This window comes from Protopterus annectens, chromosome 16.part0 (assembly GCF_019279795.1).
Source record: "Protopterus annectens isolate FY-2018-M chromosome 16.part0, PAN1.0, whole genome shotgun sequence".
Taxonomy (NCBI): domain Eukaryota; kingdom Metazoa; phylum Chordata; order Ceratodontiformes; family Protopteridae; genus Protopterus; species Protopterus annectens.
This window is the reverse complement of record NC_056750.1, coordinates 335,996,058-336,014,823: the sequence shown is the minus strand read 5'-3', so window position 1 is coordinate 336,014,823 and position 18,766 is coordinate 335,996,058. Positions and strand designations below refer to the sequence as shown.

At 38.1% G+C, this 18,766-nt stretch overlaps 1 protein-coding gene across 10 annotated transcripts in view; it reads right to left on the bottom strand.

Annotated features, from left to right (window-relative positions):
- SH3GLB2 (SH3 domain containing GRB2 like, endophilin B2) overlaps nucleotides 1–14,103 on the bottom strand; it is a 1,772,316-nt gene extending 1,758,213 nt beyond the window's left edge. For 4 of the 10 annotated variants that reach the window (XM_044057951.1, XM_044057956.1, XM_044057957.1 and 1 more), the window contains exon 1: nucleotides 13,691–14,103. In XM_044057951.1, the coding sequence (XP_043913886.1) occupies nucleotides 13,691–13,753 (63 nt within the window). In that variant the 5' untranslated portion in view covers nucleotides 13,754–14,103. The remainder of the gene's footprint in view (nucleotides 1–13,690) is intronic. The other 6 variants (XM_044057952.1, XM_044057958.1, XM_044057953.1 and 3 more) reach the window with 5 other exon arrangements.
- Nucleotides 14,104–18,766: the final 4,663 nt, after the last annotated feature.

The following is an 18,766-nucleotide window of genomic DNA, read 5'->3' as shown; positions in this document are numbered from 1 at the left end:
TTAAAAGGGTTTGTTTAACTTACCTTGCACATCATGGTACTTCCTTGTTGTTGGCAGATTAAGGCCATTCAATGGTATTATGCATTTTCGAAGATAAGCTTCTCTTCTTCGGTAATTTCCACTTTCAGTGTTTAACATTCGATGATTAGCCGTTCACAGAAATTTTAATTTGATGGCCAAATACAGACCCCAAAAGAGTAGGGGTTTGTTATTTATATACAAAAATAATTCTTATTTACGCAATATTTAAATATACACAAATATATAAATACATAAATCTGTTTACATATATATTCAGAATTTCCTTTACAGCTAATTTTTCATCCCTATTAGAACCTAATTCTTTTTCCATAACCATCTAATTTTACTTAATTTCATTTATTTTATTCCATATAACACAATATAATTTATCTATTCTTTTAACTTTTTCTGTACTTCTATTCTTACAACATACATACTCATGTACATGTTTATTTTATCCACCACTTTTATATATTCAAACAAAATCTTCTTAACATAGTTTTCCCCATAACTTTTTTACTCTTACATTTCAAAAAGACATTCCGTGGTTTCTTCTTCTTCTTGACAATGTAAACGTATTCTATCAATTTTCTTTTTTGTATGGCATGTTTCCTTTTACTGGCAATTTATATAATCACCTGTCTCCAGAAAAAAGCTTGATATTCTACTTTCTGATTACATCACTTGCTTCTTATTTTTATAGCTGTAATTTTTCATCTGCTAGATTGTCCCATTGCTTTACATAGTAATATTTTATAATTACATTCTTATACCATACTTTATCTTGCTATAGCATCAGTTTTTATTTTTAAAACAATATTTTTTTCTTGGCAATATTTTATTTCTTCATTTATACACTCTTACCATACCCCCAAATTTATCATACTTATACAGTTTTACTATTAACCTCTCATCTTTTTCAATTATCCACTTTAACACTTTGTACAAATTTAATGAAGCAGTGTACACCACTAAACCTCCTTCTTTTTTATCTACATACAAAACTCCTCTTTTTACTGGGTTCAAACTAGAACCTCATATAAAATGAAAACATATCTGCAATAATTCCTTTACAAATACTTTTGGCAACATAAATGCACTTGCTTCCTCCATCAGTACTAAATTTATCAAGACAGCTTTTGAGTGACAATTTATACGTTCTCCAGAAAAGACATGTTTGCTTTACTTCTGCTGTGTCCTCCCACTGAATTCTACTTACATCTGTATTCCCAAACCTTATAACCAACACAGAAATTTCATTCACTGTAAAATATATATACCCCTGAACCTTACTACACCACCTAAACCCTTATTCTTCTCTGCATTTAAAGCCATCTCTAGACACTCATTTGTGCAAAGTATTACTTCTTTTATCCAGATTATGTTTTCTGCAATTATGATAATGTCATCTGCACATGTTATCAGAATTGGAATTCTTAACCCTTCAGGTGTTACATATATACCCCGCCTCCTTCATTTTGTAATTTATTTCACATACTATCACATTCATAACTAATGAAAAAAAATTATAGCTCACTGGACATCCCTGTCTTACAAAACTGTTCATAAGTACCTCTTGGCTTAACCAGCCATTTACGGTACTTGAGTATTATCACAACCAGATTTTGCGACATGGTATACTTTCTTCTCTTTTACTAAAACTACAACAAATAAGTGTAATCGGTAAGGGTGAACTGTTAAAAAGTCTTCTAGGATATTGGTGGTGGGTTTGTATGACGATTGAGGGTTAAAATTTCAGACTTTGCGGGTAGTGTGCTTTAAAGACGTCAAGCGGTGAATTCAGCGAGCAGCTCAGTCTTCAGATATTAGTCTCAAGTCTGCACTCCTGCTTTCTGCTGTTGTAAACAACAAATCGGATGGTAAGGTAACTTCAGTTTTCCACAGCATCTAATCACTTTTACTCTGAAACAGAAAACAACACTGAAATCCTCCTCGACGGGATAGTGGTGTGCAAGACTGATGTTAACCTACCATTCAGAGTGCTTTACAGCAGCAGAAAGCAGGACTCCAGACTGGAGGCTAATAATCTGAAGGCTGAGCTACTTGGTCCACCAAACAAAAAAACGGAAAAGCCACATTGTTGTTAAACTGATGTCAAAGACAGTATTAGGAAAGTACAGTACATTTTGTACATTTTCACAAAAAGTCTTAAGAAGGAGCTTGACTTTCCAGATTCTGTTTAAAACACAGATGATCCCATTCGTCCTGAATCTATGGTCAGTGTAATAGAGCACATGGTTCTATGCGCTGTCTTTAAAAAGAAATGCATGCATGAAGAAATATTTGTCCCTCTCACAGTTGGCTGCCAAAGTCCGGCTTCCGTTTCTTCTTCCTGCTCATGTTTAACTGGCAAAACTTATCAGTAGGAGTCAAGAGACACCTTCTTACTCAAACATTCACTCCTTTCAAGAAAACATTAGGAGTTAAGACAGCATTACAAATCTGGTTACGATAATACGCAAGTACCCCATTTACAAGTATTTTTTACATTATTACTACAATACGCGGACATAACTTTCCAAGTTTCACATTTACATTATATACTTTCATTATTACCCATAAGATTTCATGTCCAATTTTGTCAAATGCCTTATTAAAGTCTCCTGTCATGATTTTCACTTTTCTTTTCATATCATCACCCCCAATTTCTCTATCATTAATAATTCTTGACAACCCTTCCCCTTTATACTATTTATGTTATCTTCCATAATAAAATTTTTCATTTTAGTTTCAAATTTCTCTTTTAATCATTATTATTCAATAGTATTAGTCTCCAGTTTTTTTAATTCTTTATCTTCATTCCTCCATATGAATTTAAGTATTTCACTGCATACTTCCTTATACATAAAATCTTCGCTTTACCACTCATTTAAAATCTTTAAAAAAATATTGTTTTGGCCAATCTCAACTTTTTATATATTTCATACATATTCCATCTGGTCCTGGAGCTGAATCTATGTTAATTTGTCCTAACTTAATCTAGCTCATTTAAAGGAATCTCCTTTTCCAACTCTATATTCTCTTTTTCTGCTAGCTTTCTTTACTTTCCTTGTTTTTTTCCTCTACCTTCTTTTTTCTCAAACATGTGTACATATTGTACTATACTATTCATAATATTTCCCCAGAGTTCTTTCTACTTTTACATTTTCTATTTCTCTCACTGCACTACCATCTTCCTTTACTAACCTGCTTAAGTAACTCGATAATTCTCTTTCCTTTTAAAAGGATCTTTGCTTATATAACCATTCTTGTATTTTTCTTGATTTCTTTCATACAATTATTTTTCTGTCAAAGTAGTATCATTATGTTCTAAATCTTTCAATACATTGTTATATGTTCTATAATTTCTTTACTTTCTCACATCATATTCCCACTGTAAAAAAAAAAAAAAAAAAAAAAAACTCAGTTCATATTTTTTCTTAAATATCACCCAGTCAGTTTTTTTAAATGTTCCTATATTGATAAGATCTTTCCATGTCTTTATTACTAATCTCTTTCCTTCTTCAATCCATGATTTCTCATTTATCCTTTGCCTATTTTTATATATTCATTGTTTTCTTTCATCTCTAGCCATATTGCAAGATCTTCATAAAATCCTGTTTCAACTACCTCCCTTCTCCTATAACTAAACCTTCTGATACTACAAAATAATCTATTTCAGTTCTAAACACACCTCTTTTTGCAAGTCCAAGAATTTTTGTCCCAAAGTTTCAATTTACCATATCTTATAACTAACATGTTTCTTATATCATGTCCTTTCTTTTACGATTGCCTCTTAAATCACAATCGGTCTACTCTTTATTATAATATTTTTATGTATCACTACATAATCTAAAATCTTTCTTTACAGTTGTACAAGTATATAATGTTATAATTCTATATACTTATTTCCATTTTGGCTAATCTTCCCATTTTTACTGAAGTTATATCCAATATCTTTACTGTATTTCTACAGAAAATGGCTATTCCAGAACATTTTTCATTTCCACATACCAGATTATCTTTTTTCAGACATTTTATCAACCAGAGAAGTTGTGGATAATAATAAAGAGTTGAAGGAATTTAAATGGAAGGGGAAGAGGGAAGGGTCAAGTGGGATAAGTTGATCCTTCAAACACAAGGTCATTTAGGATTACCTGATTTGGAGGGACATTTTACAGCTACGCAGACTCACATACCCAACACGAGCAGACGACTATAATTCAAAGTTGATAGGGATGATGATGAAATGAGGGAGTTAAAGAAATAAGGAGAAAGTGGGATTATGGATGCAAGTCCTTAAAGAGGACAACCATACAGAAAAGCATTCTAAGAACTAAGCCAACATAAAAATGGAGGAAGGAGATTTTGCAGGTAAGGATGGCTACAATTAGGGGTGCAGAGAACAACCAAGAGAGGGCTGGAACTTATTGAAAAAAACAAGCAAAGGAACAAAGGTATTGGGAGCAAATAACTACAGAGGGAAAGGTAACAGAATGGGAATAGGTGAATATAATTGGATTGCAGATTAGAGACAGCCTTCCCTATCACGGAATATCAGAATATACGCAAAGAGAAAGGGATAGGGTAATCCAAAGTGAAAGACCTGCTCTGGTAGAATTTTTAGTTGACTTGCGAACAGAAGCTGCTGTTAAAAAAGGGATAATTAGCAGGTACATAAAATACTGCACAATAACTATAGGAAGCGGTGGAGATTAGAAAAAAACTGGGTTAATAATAATTATACAAATAAGTGTGATGTATAATGTTTGTAACTAGGAACATGCTAACATGTTTATTTGCTTTTATATAAATGCTTGTTTGTCTGTGGCTTATATGATAATTCCATAAAGGTGTTCAAAAAATCTACAATCCAAGCAATTAGAGTAGGAGTTTCTAGACTAGGGTGTATCAAACTCCCCTGTCTTGTGTGAGTAAATCCAATCTGTGTGGAAGCTTGTGGTAATTGTCCTTTTCCAACTGAAAAGGGAGAACACTGTCGCCTTGACCAAAAGGGAGTCACCGCAAAATTTTTGGACAGTCGTCCTGGATCATTAAAAGAACCCAGGCTATCAGCAGAAAATCTGGAAAAGCATACAGGAATATTAATTTCCATTTAAATGAGAAAGCATCTGTCTTCCAGCCTTGTTTGGAAGAACTTCTTAAGCACACTCTTACACTGTCTGTTCTGAAGGATGCCAAACAGGTTTACTTGAAGTGTCCCCCACAGTTGGGTCAATTCTTTGAAAGCCCCAGGATTAAGTTTCCATTTGCTGGGCTCTGTCCTTGTCCAGCTAAGCTTGCCTGTAACTAAGTTTTGTGCTAATGGACTGTATAAAGCCTGAAGAAAACTGAGCTAAGTTGCTACCTCCCTGGCTGTCACATCAAGTCTACAAAAGGAGTCAGATTGGGTATCCCATCTTTATGTGCCACATGACTGTGTTGTCTTGTGTACACCTGCAGTGGTACTTTGTACCACAGATGATTCTACGCCTTCAAGGCATTGATAACTGCAAACATCTCTCGAATATTTACATGACTCTGTCTATCTACATGATCCCACAAAGTTTGTACTTTTACACCTTTTGAAACAACTGCCCACACCTGGTTTGAAGCATCTGTGGTGACTGGAAGGGGAGGGGATTAGAAGAGACAATGAAAGACCGCATGGATAGCAAGCTATCTAGTCCACCCACCATCCAATCTCCCTCTTAAGAAATTACAGAATGGAATCTGAAAGAAAAAAGGGTGTAGATGCAGAGTCCAACTTATCTGAGGTACCACTGTATTTTCCTCATGTGTAGCCTGGCCAAAGGAAGCATCTGAATTATCAGTCATGTATCTCAGAATCCTTAGAAACTTCCCTGCAATTGCATGGTTGAGACAGAAGAAACTCAGTAAGAACTGCTGAAACAAGTCTACTTTGTCTCAAGAAGACAGAGCCCAGCAAACATCCCAAGAAAATCATTCTGCAAGAAGGGATGAAAGACTTTTGAAAATGTACCTGAAAACCCAGACTGAGTAGAACTTCCTCGACAGTTAATAAGGACTTTAAGCAGCTGAATAAGACAGACAACCACCCAAATGTGGAAAAATGTGAATGACTTGAAGTTTGCAGTAAGGAAGGCTGAAACTAGGCATTTTGCGAATACCCTTTGTGCTGTGGGCAATCAAAAGAGTAAAATAGGTAACAGATAATGCAACCCAGATACTGCAAATATTAAGAAATACCTGAAATCCTCTGCAATGAGGATGTGATGATAGGCATCATTTAGAGCCAGATTTACCATTAAAGATAGAGTGAATCAGAGCTACAAGAGACTTATGCAGTGTTAGCTTCAACTTTGGAATGCTGAAAAAAGATTTAGAAAAGAAAGATCCAGTACAGGTCTCCAGGAGACTTCTGTTTTGGGAACTAGAAAAATTCTTTAATAAAACCCTTTCTTATTCATAGGATCATAAGATGTTACTAGGCAAATGGCCCCAGGGCCCTTACAAGCTTAGCCAAGAGTTTATCCCCAAAAAAGAAACCACAATCAGCACTCGTCATCCCTGTCATTAAAGTACACAGGTGAATCCCCCCCCCCCCCCCCGAGACAAATTTGTGGTTTCCCATCCATTCATCAAGGCTGCACTTGAAGAGGGTCAGCGACATACTTGTTTAACGTATATTGGGAGTCTATTCCAGAGAAGGGGCAGCCTCTGGGAGACAAACCTGTCTCTCCAGCAGGTGTTGTTAATGTCACATATTAGATTTAGGCCTTTCAAATGAGTAATGCACAAGGTGTTAGACTTAAAGATATGGAGCATCTCTAGTAGGGCAGGGTCCGAGATTGCCTTGTAGGCAAGACATAGATCTCCTCTGAGCAATCTGTATGATAATGAGTACAGTGATAGTGATTTGAGCCTGTCCACATAGGACAGGAGTCGGGAGGCTATGGATTCTCTGTGTAAGGTATTTTTATGGGCTTTCCAGTTGGTGGAGGTGTTTGGAGAGGTACATAGCAAATGGGGTGTTGTACGCAATTAGAAGCCTAATGTGGGAGTAAAGAGAGGTAATAACCTTTTTTTTTCTGGAAGCAATCCCTTTACTTATGATGAACCAAGTAAAAGGCTTTTTCTGATCACTGTCACTACATGGTCAAATGTGAGATTGTTGTCCACCTGTGTACCCAGGTCTCTCACTACAGGTTGTGTGCTTAGGGGGTTGATGTGGTAATCAGTAGGGGCGATGTTTTTGCCAAATGGTATGATAATACATTTTTTTTGCGTTTAACTTAAGGCCATAAATTTGGCATCAGTTATTTGTTGCTGTGAGACCCTCTTGTAGTATGTTATCATCTAAGGAGTCAATAACATCACCCAACTTACAATCATCAGTAAACTTGGTCAGCCACAGCCCTTTTGTCTTTGCTTGGACTTCTGAGAATTAGATGCCAAACAGTAGGGGTCCCAGGACAGATCCCTGGGGAACACCAGCTTAACAGTTTAAAATTCTGAAAGTTAAACTAACAGAAGAATACATTTTCTTCCCTGACTTATCCTTTGTTTTCTCATCCTTGTTAGGGGGAACTGGGTTAGCAGTTGTGACCCATTTTACAGAAACAGATGTGGATAGAGAAATAACTGCTGGATCTGCTCAAGGACGGGTTTGCTGTTGGAGGTGGAGGCACCTATCGGTGAGCCAGTTGGCCAACCACCTGATAAAATAGGGATTTTTGACAAGTTGTGTTAGCTTTTCGATGATGCCCGAGTGGGGAATTGTGTCAAAAGCTTTGGCCAAGTCAAGATAAGCTGTATGTACTGACTTTCCCTCATCCAAGGCCTTGATGACTGTCTCAAAAAAGTCAACCAGGTTCAACAGGCAAGATTTGCCCTTGACATATCCAAACTGAGTGGGAGTCAAGTGCTTGGAGATTGCCTACTTCCTCGTTTATTACATCCATAATAATAATAATATGCTCCATGGCCTTACAGATCAGACTTGTCACGGCAATGGGTTTCCAGGGTCAGTAGTGCACCACCTTTGTGCAAGGGAATGACAATGGCAGTTCTCCGCTCTGCTGAAATGAACCCTGTACTTAGGCATAATACAGTCTGGGATACTACATCAGGTCTCATGGAAGCTGTGTTCTTTGCCTTGGGGCCTTTAACTCAATCTATGGAGATGTGAGGTGCGGGACAAGCATCAGGGATGTCGAATGGGCCATTGGGGGGGGGGGGGGACACAGAGGGTGAAGTTTGCACTGAACCTATCTGCTAGCAGGTTAGCCAAGTCAACAGGACTAGTGTAAGTGGTGCCATTAAGAACTAATTCGGATGAAACCTGGGGTTTGCCATGGAGGCTCCTGATGTAACCGAAGAAGGCTTTGTGGTTACCATTTGTTTTGGAGGCTAGTTTTGATTAATAATTGGCTTTGGATGTTTTCACAAGTGATCTAATTTTCTTGTTGAGGCTAAAGAGGGAGTTTTCCCAATTGGGAATTTGTGCCGTTTTACCCTTGGACAACAGTTTCTTCCTTTTGTTGTAAAGCCTGTTGACAGAGGATGTCCTCCAGATAGGTTTGAGTTTCCTTGAGGAGCAGGTTTTAGTTCTGTTTGGTGTGGCCAGGTCCATGCAGTTGTACAGATGCTTGTATAATGCACTGGTTTACTGTTCAGCATAGTTTGCATCCTCTGAGGGGTGCGGTGGTGTGAAGCTACTGATCCTTCTAATGGATAGTTTGTAATCAGCTTTTGAGAAGTTATTTGTCCTGGTTACGGCTGGGCGGTGGTAATACAAACTTCGAATGAGCCAGACTGATGCTCTGATCTCACCAGGGAAGAACTTACTATGGGGGTGGTGCAATGGTCACCCATGTTGGTCAGAAACAAGTCTAGAATGTTATAACCCTTGTGGGGGGATGAGACAAGCTGGTCTAGTGTGTCAGAACTGATGAAATCAAGGAAGCGTTGGGTGAGTGCATTAGAGCTGGAATAGTTCACCCAGTCTATGGTGTGGTAGTTGAAGTCATCAAGGATCAGGGTGTTAGGAGGTTATGGAGTCAAGTAGGTCCGGGTAGGAGGAGATTTTATTCAAATTATTTAATAAAATAGGTTCTAGGACTCCATGAGACATCATGTGATGAGAGAAAGGAAGCAAACCTGGTTCTTGGACAAAAGGGAATCCCTTGGAAAGAGGATGAGGGATTCCTATTGCCAGATGTAGCCCTACTGTTTGAGGCAATACAGCTTCCTTTCCATTGTTTTTTTTTTTAAACCTTGTTTGCTGCTTCCTTGCTACTTGAATTGCACATTGAAAAAGGAAGATGAGGAAAAGGGGAAATAACTATTTGTTCTGAAAGAGAAGTGAAAAATCGAGACACTCCTTTAATCAGGTTTCCTGTTTCACACATTTTATGCACCTCAATTGTTGAAGGGCCAAGAGAACCTGTTTATCCAAAAAGGAAATTTAAAATCTTAAATTTAAACATCAAAAAGATTTGTGATAATGAAGCCAAGCAAAGTTTCTTGAAACTGATCCAGAAGCAACAGCTCTGGAGGAAGAATCAGCAGCATATTGGGCACACTTTAAAACATGTTTGGTGACATGAGAAAGAACGTTCACAGAAGTATTGAATGAATTCTTTACCCCACAAGAAGGAAGACTAGCCATTAACTTCTGCATGTACTCAAAGAATAACAATATCAACTTTAAAAACACACCAGCTTAACAATTTAAAATTCTGAAAGTTAAACTAATAAAAGAATAAAGTTTTCTTCTCTAACTTACCCTTTGTTTTCTCATCCTTGTTAGGGGTAACTGGGTTAACAGTTGTGACCCATTTTACAGAAACAGCTGTGGATAGAGAAATAACTACTGGATTTGCTCAAGGATTTAAAAAAAAAAAAAAATATATAGAACTTCTGTAACTGGGTACCTTGTAAAACTTATCAGACTTCTTGTTAGTAGGAGGCAAACATTACACAGAAGCAGTGAGGAAAAAAACAAAACAAAACAAAAAACACATTCTCTAAAGCATGCAAGACAAAAAGACAAAAAAGAACAGTCATAGCTTTTGACAATTCTAAGTGTAATAACTCAAAGCATTTTTTGTGCTACAGGATATTCATTCTGGTCCCAATAAAAAAAACGTGGACAAAGTATCAATAAAAGAAAGCAAGGACTTCTGAAGAAGCACCTTCCTCAGAATCAGCAAACTCCGAGAAGAATTTCCTGAAGAACAATCCCCTTGTAATGTATGCCCTTCTGACTGAAATTCCCTATCAGAATGCAAAGAAATTAGTTTCCTTTTTTTTCCCTGAAAATGATAGGACAAAGAAAAAGCACAAGTTCCTTGGCAAATAATCCCAGTAAGTCTGGCCCATCCACAGAAATAGAAGAAGACAGAGTTTTTCCCACTAAGCATTCTCTACTTAAAAGCAGACGGACTCATATTAGGCACACTTGTCCCAGCTTCCACCTGCTCTTCCTGGCCAAGTGAAGACCCTTTACCTGTCCCTTTCCCTAACAACAGCAAAAGTGGTTCTCCTTTGCACATCAATGGCATCCCTACAGCCAGAGGACCTGGCTATCCCATGGTCTTTGATGGTTGAAAAAGCAACACCAAGAGGACTGAGGGAAAAGATGGACAGTCTGAGCAACATCGAAGAGCCACAGCAGAGTCACCCACCACCATCTGATCCAGAATTGGAGCAGGCATGACATGAAGACTCCCTTGAAACAAGTTGCTTCATAGCTTGCTGAGAAGTAAACATGGAAAACTTTGAACAGAGCCTGGAAGAGTCAGAAAATTGTAAGGTAGAGAATAAATGGCCCCAAGGTAAGTAAACCACCAAAAGTACCCCAAAAGCACAGTATCCTGTTTCAAGCACACAAAAGTTTACAATCAGAGTAAAATTTTTGTCAAAAGTAAAACCTTCATCATAGAAAGTTCACACAAGCATTTATATAACTCCTATAGAAATGCACTAATACTCCAAACCCATTCAGTTTCCAAGCTAAACACGTGTTTTTTGTGACAGCCAAATTTTTCAACATAAAAGTGGAAGGCTTTCCACAAGGAGGTCTTATCTGCCCAGCTCTTGACTGCTAGCCGACCAACAGTTTTATAGGGCCAAGCAAGAGAGTGGTCACTTTGGTGGCAAAGACCTCTGAAGTTTTTCACACTTCAACTGTCTTTTTATGGAGTTCTGCTCAAGCTCCTAACAGTTGGAGAAGACGGAAAACACCCTTAGCTTTTGGAAGCTGGATGGTTGCAGTGGGTTGGGATCCATATAGCCTAGGCTACTGCAATAGTGATCTGTGTTTGAGCATCCTACATTAGCCCTGTCTTAATGCAAGTTCCAGTGGATCACAGAACAAATGTAGACATATGTATAATCAGTCTCTAAATGTCTGCCGTTCCACTACTCATGCACAATTGCCTTTAACACATTTAGCACAAAAAGTAGTCAAGCAACCCATTGCTATTCTCTCTCTCTTTCTTCACTAAATTCTTAAACATAGTTTATGCCAAAGTCAATGATCTCTTGTTTGATCACAGGCTATGTAATCACTTTAGGGAAAAATACTAGCAATTGTCATTAAAATCATGACATTCCCTGATGTTCTCAGCCAAAATAAAAGCCTGTACTTAATAATGCAACTATTTTAATCATAGTGTGGACTACACACTCAAATATCTTAAGTCTGCTTTACAACTTTGATCAGTTACCCGTTACGACAGCCCAATCTGTTACTACACTACATTAAAAATCACTGACATTACCCCAGTAACATTATTAAATCTTGCCATGACTAATTTCATTCACCTCACCCTAACAACAACACTGTGTTTACTGGTCAGGGTACCCCAGATTTAAAACCGCCCTTCCTCCCTAACTAAAGACTGTTGTCTAAGTCTATGTTTACAGGCATTCACACATAAATGAACTCTACAAAGCAGTCTAATGTTTACGTCCCAATGTAAATTCAACAGATTTTTCTTCTTAATGGAGAAAAAAAATCATATGCAATGGCCCCGGTTCCTCACTCTACGCTCAAGAAACCTTATCAAGCTCAAAACTATTAACAATACAGGCCAACATCTGGGGGCGTTTTCCCATGTTCTTCATTTCACAGTTATCCTTTACCAGATTTGACTTACTGAACACCTCCAAGCTCAACCATTTCTGCAGATCCTCATCTTCAACTTATTGCTCAACCTACTGACCATTTCAATCTCCACTGGTAGTGACTTCTTCACATCCTCTTTAATTGCACTATTACCTTTAAAATTTAATTTGTATCCCATATGCCTTCCTTGTGTGTAAACCAGTTCAGCTATGAATCATGACTTCTTTGTGAACATACTAATCATATAGTTTCTACCTAAACAAAATGTAAATCCATCGACGCACACCAAATACAATTTCTACAAGAAAAAAAAAATTAAAAATTAAGACAGAAAATCTAATAACCATACAAGAAAGTTTACTGAATACATAACACTCAAAGAGGCGTAAGGCCATACAAGGAAAACTACTTACAAAATGTGGTGAGTCAAGTCACACAGTTAAAATAGATACAGTATCAGTCCCAGAAATATGCATGTTTTCCAAGTTTTAATGTTGTGAAACCCTTTTACTGGGTTATAAACTAATCTAATGAAGGTTTACTGGGTTATAAGCTAATCTAATGAAGGTTATCTATGACCCATAAAGCACACCTGATGCATTAAAACACTGGTGCATTTAGAACACACGCAGCCCCTCAAGGTATGCAGATTCCCTAGACCATGAGTAACTGGCATCAGCAATGAATGGGAGAAAAATAATAAATACCAGATCATCTTAACACAAGAGAAGTTTTACAAGTGGTTGCACAGTAAATTTGAATTACATATTTTTTTTTCCAAGAACGGCATAGCTGTTGTAATTGGTAAAACATATAATAACCATCACAGGATTCAGCAAAGGCTAGGTACAAAAGAAGTCTTTTCTGATTCCTCGTCGTTCACCTGGATCGTCTGCACAGGTGCAAATTAATTCAACCCAAAGCTCATGCAATCCATCTGTTAAATAATAACTGTGGCTAGGCGACAGCCCCACCCCGCATCTAATTCGCCACGCAACATTCCATCCTAAATTACAGCCATTATCCGACAGCACTCTAAGGCTCCATTTCAGTTGAATTATATGTACACTTCCAGTTTATATTATAAGGGCTGATCGAGTCACTGCTGTTTATTTAGTAACATGGTTAAAAAGTTCATTTTAACGGAGCTAACAAAAAAACGTATTTTAAAACCACTACCCACGCCCTTCTTTAACAGTAAAATAAACTTCCATAAATAAATTTTTCATTTCATGAAATTCAATCAGCACCAAAGAAACTGTTAGATAGTTGGAGCCTGCACTAGGGAGAAACACCAGGAAGATGTCTACAGGTGTACAGTAGGTAATTTCCACACCCCAGGTACAGCCAACATTCCTTCTCACATAAAGACGAATTTCCCTTACGCTCATCCTACCACGGTAGTTACCACCAAAATGGGCCCGTTGCTGCCGCTGCCTAAAAAACGGTCTATTTACCAGAAAGAAGATACACATAACGCGGTTGATTAAAGACAACAAGAATACAAACCGCTGCATTAGCTTGTTCCGTTAGTTACGACATCTCACTTACCTGCACTGCCCTACTGAAAAACACGCCAGCATCTGAAGCTAACTTCTTAACGCTGAAGTCCATTCTGACTGATACCACTCCGTCCCAAATGAGCTGTCCGCAACGAATGGGTCCTGAACGCTAACGCCACTAAAAAATATTTTGTTTCTCTTTTCCCTGCTCTTGCCAGCTGTGACGGCCAGGATTCTCAGCAGATAGACTGTAAGGAACTACCGAGCCGTATTCTCCCTGATCGACTAGGAAGCCTTTTAAAGGGAAAGAAGCATTTCATTTGTCAGCCTCTTGAAATAATTTTGTTCGCTCGACACAGGAACCGAATTAAGGACTAGTTTTAGTGCACTGCAGCTGAGAACCGATTAAGTAAAGATGGCAAATTCCTAACCATACTTGTAGTGGTATTCGCATTTTAACGACCATGCACAAACATTTCAGCTGTTCCACTCTGCGAGGGGTATCCGTTAATCATAGCTCTCAACCTTCCCTCTCCAAAACGAGGAACACTAGCCCTCATAATGTGGAACAAACAGGCAAATGTGGAACACATACTAATGGCTTACTACCAGCTTCAGCTAGGAAGGCCATAGGATGGTTAAAATATGCTGGTTTTGCTTATAAAGAAGATATTTTAATGAATTAATATGATTCATTTCTATTTATCATGGATTTCACTTCAAAAAATTCCTAACACTGAATGTGTGACAGAGTCTTTCAATGTGGAACATTGAGGAACTTTGAGGAACATGAACTTTTTAAGACCCCAAATGAGGTACGTTCCTCGTAATGAGGTACACTTGAGAGGTAAGTCCGTAATTTTTGCCCTGTTCTCCGTACCTCTCTCATCTGTCCAGATTTTCGCAGAATGACCAGATTTTTGCCTCATATTTTTGGTCTGTTTCTTATAAAGACAGTGGTTTGTGGCAAATCACTGGGGTACCTCTCAACTTCTTAGCACAAGATATTTGGACAAAACCTGACGTAATGGGGAACAAAGGTCCAAAAACTGGGACGAACATTGCTCTTATAAACTTGCTAGAACAACAGAATTTCTGTTAGCATGCATTTTCTGAAGGATGTGAAGTCTGAAACTCAAATGCATGTCATTATTTAGTGATATCAATGCTTAGATCATCCCAGTGATTTGTCAAAAAAAAACTGTTTTTATGAAGAACAGACCAAAAATATGAGGCAGAAATCTGGACATTCTGCAAAAATCTGTACAGCTGGGAGGTCTGGCCGGGTGATCTGAGGGTTGAAGTAAATAAATATTGACACACCTGAGTTTCAGACTTCATATTCTTCAGAAAAATGCATGCTAAGACAAAGCCTGTTATTCTATCAACTTTCTAAATGCATAAGAGCAATATTTAAAACTTGTTGCTGTTTTTAGACCTTTGTACCCCATTATGTCAGGCTTTGTCCAGATTTCTTGCGCCAAGAGGTTGAGAGATATGGTTCTGTCTCTGCTAAAATCTATGATTATGTCCAAAGCTGTATTAGATTGGAGTCAACAAAGGTAATTATTAAAGCTAAATAGTTACTTTGCATCAGAAAACACAAGAGGAATGCTAAGATTTGTCACCTGCTTTGGTACTAATATTTGAACCTCCAAACAAATCATCATTATCTCCCTTTTCTCCATTTTCTACATGGGGTTGGGTATCATGTCAACTGTCTTCATCTTTCAGGAGTCACTGTCATTCTCCTACATTCTTGGATTGTCATTCCTGAGTGTTGGAGGTCTTCTGTCATAATATCTCCATTTCTTGGCTGGATGACCTTGTTTTTCCTTCCTCTCCTTCTGTCTTTCCCAAATCTTAACCAAATTGTCTTCTGCTTTCATGCACAAGCCCCAGACATGATAATCTGTTCTCTTTGAAGTTCTCTGCAATTGGAGCAACTTTGGCTTCCACTCTGGTATCTTCATTTCTTCCTCTGTCTCACATTGTTCATCCTACCACTCATCACAGATACTTCATCTCAGTCACCCCTAGCTTCCTCAACGTCTCTGTCTTTACTAACCAAATATTTGAAGCATGCAGTAGTGTTGGCCACACCACTGTTTTGTACACTTTACCTTTCAGCTTTTTTGGCTTTCTTCTGTCACATACTACATCTGATACTCTGTACCAGTTGGCTGCAGTCCTTGTGATTTTAGCTTTAACTTCCTCATTCAGACTTCCTTTCTTCTCAACCACTCTTCCCAGACACTTGAAGCTGTTAACCTGTTCTATTATTTTTCCTTCTATCTCTGTTATTACATCTTCTGCCCTCATTTCTTTCCATGGCAGTTGTCTTGTCTGTACTCATTTTCATACCATGTGCCTGCAGTTTTGCATTCCTGTCACCTGTCTTTGCTGAAGTTCTTGTTTAGAGTCTGCTTGTAAAGCCACATTGTATGCATACAACAGCTTTATTGTTCTGTCCCCTTCAAACTGTTTGCTAATGTAGTACACCATCAAGGTGGTATCTATCATGGAGGAGTTGTATTGACTGACTGCTTTAGACATCAACAGTGGTGGGCAGTATCCTCTAGATAGGATAAATCAAAAGTAGCATTTGAAATGTTATAACCTGCAAAAGAGTGGCTTGAAACATGGAGACTGAATGGCCAAAAAATGGACTTACATATACTAAGTCCAAGATGGTCATTATTCAGAATATTACCTTTTCTCCAAGGTGTGTTGATCTTGGAATTGATATATATATATATATATATAATTTAGGGGGTGTAGAGGGCTTGCCCCCCTGCAAAAAAAGATGTTCAAAGCAGAAAATCAGTCTTCAAAATTTACCCTTTTCCTGGGTCTTCGGTCTTTTTTTAACTTGTTGGTATTTTGAGTGCCGACATTTCAATTTAGAGATGAACACAGATCAGAGACTGTGTGCAGTGTCAGGGCTAGCCATTTGATGATGTAAAAATTGGCTCTAGGTAATTTGGTCATATTGAGTAATGCCATACTTTGTAATGAAGTGAAAAGTAATAGGGCGATAAAGGCCCCAAATCAGGGACAATTATTAATTATTACTCTGATTTAGTTAAAAACTTAACAGAACTACTGATGTTGCATTAACATGCATTTTCTGAAACACAAGAAATCTGAAGCTTTGATTACTGACTATAATCCTTAATGATTTACCAGCAATTCAAACATTTTACAAGGGACAAGGCAAAAATCAGGGGCATGGAGCAAAATCAGGGACAGATGAGAAGTATACATATTTAAAAAGTGGCCCCCTTATTTGGGAAGGCTCTAATCATCTTGGCATTGTCCCTGATTTTGGAGTTAAGAAGTTGAAACCTGTGGCTTTACTCTCAAGTGTATCTCATTGTACACAAGCTGCCTCCTGTTGAACCCTTAAAAATCCATGTTCCACTCTGTTTCATATTGAAAGGGTCTATAATAGTTTTTAAGATTTGTTTTTATAAATATCTATAGTAAATATCTCTGAATAGTACTAATGCATCAAAAAAACTTTTATATGCAGAAAAAAAAAACAGTTACTAACCATGCTGTAAACTTCCTGGATAAAGCTAATAATAAGAGATCCACATTTTTCCCTTTTCTTTCACATTTTGGAGATGGAAGGTTGAGATCTATGACTGTGGTTGCAGCCTGACACATTGCAATAGGATAAATGTAAGCATGCTCATACATAGCCAATGATCAAATAAACACTTATTTGGAAGCAAATTATCACAGCCATACATTTAATGTGTCAGCCAAAACATTCAGTCAACACCAAAGGTTGAAGGAATCTACAAACTAGCCACTAGAAATCACATTCCTCAGCCTCATTTAGCCAACCTCAATGGCTGAAGGGAATCTGTAATATGTGAACCCCAGGCTTTGGCCTCCTGGCCTGTCTGATGACACTGGGTGTGGTGGAATCCTGCTCAATAGAAAGTGGGCAAGCTTCCTGACCCCATATTCCCTCATCAGGCTTCCTTGAAACTTAGACTTCTAAGTCTGCCTTCCTGTCATAGGAGACTTACATGTCATACATTTTCCCCAATGCATCTGTTATAACTTCCATAAGCTCTCATCTCAGTTTATTCATACGTTCATAGGTGTGGACTAGGCTAATGACCACTAGGATCGTTTTAAACCTAGCCACACATCCCCAAATCTCTGACACGTTCTGTTTGTTTTGCAGATGTGTAGGAGGTATATCAGGATGAGGTCTAACAATGCCCTGTATGCCAAACATAGATCTCCCCTCAACAGCATGTAGGAGACAGACTATAGGGACAGCTTTGAGGTGGTCTGCATAGGACATGTTGCTTATGCAATGTATTCTTTTAATGAGGAAATCCTGTGGGTGTTCTAATAGTTGTCTGTGCCTGGTTAAGTATATACCAGAGGGGGCATTATCCTCAATGACAGGTTGGATGAATGTTGAATATAGTGGAAGAATGACCTCCCTGGACATAAATGCCATACCTTTGCTTATAAGTTGCACAACACAGAATGATTTTCTCACTGCTGTTGACCCATGATGGTCAAATGCTAGATTACTATCTGTGTGTCCCCCCAAGTCCCTGATTACTGAGTCAGCTCTAAGGGGTGTGTTGTCAATATGTTAGTTACTGGGGGGGGTGACCTCCCAAAGGATACTATTATGCATTTCTTGGCATTTAGTTTTAGTCCATAGCTCTGACATAAGTTATTTGTCTGTTCCTGGAGAACATTGATGTCAGTGGAGGATTCTATGACTACTCCTAATTTGCAATCATCTGTAAATTTTTTCAGCCAATAGGCCTTGACATTGGCCTTGATTTCAGAGAAGTAGATACTAAAAAGGATCAGTCCCAGATTGATCCATGAGGGACTCTGCTTGTGGCTGGCCTTTTTGTAGAAGTAGGCTCCCTAATTCATTCCTGGATCCTATCATTGAGGCAGGTGGCTATCCATTGGGTGACATAAGGGTTTATATCTAATCTCTTGAGTTTCTCATCAATGCCCAAGTGGGCTATTGTGTCAAATGCCTTGGCCAGGTCAAGGTAGACAGTGTGAACCATTTTGCCTTCATACATTGGTTTAGTGATCTTCTCAAAGAAGTCCACCAGGTTGAGTA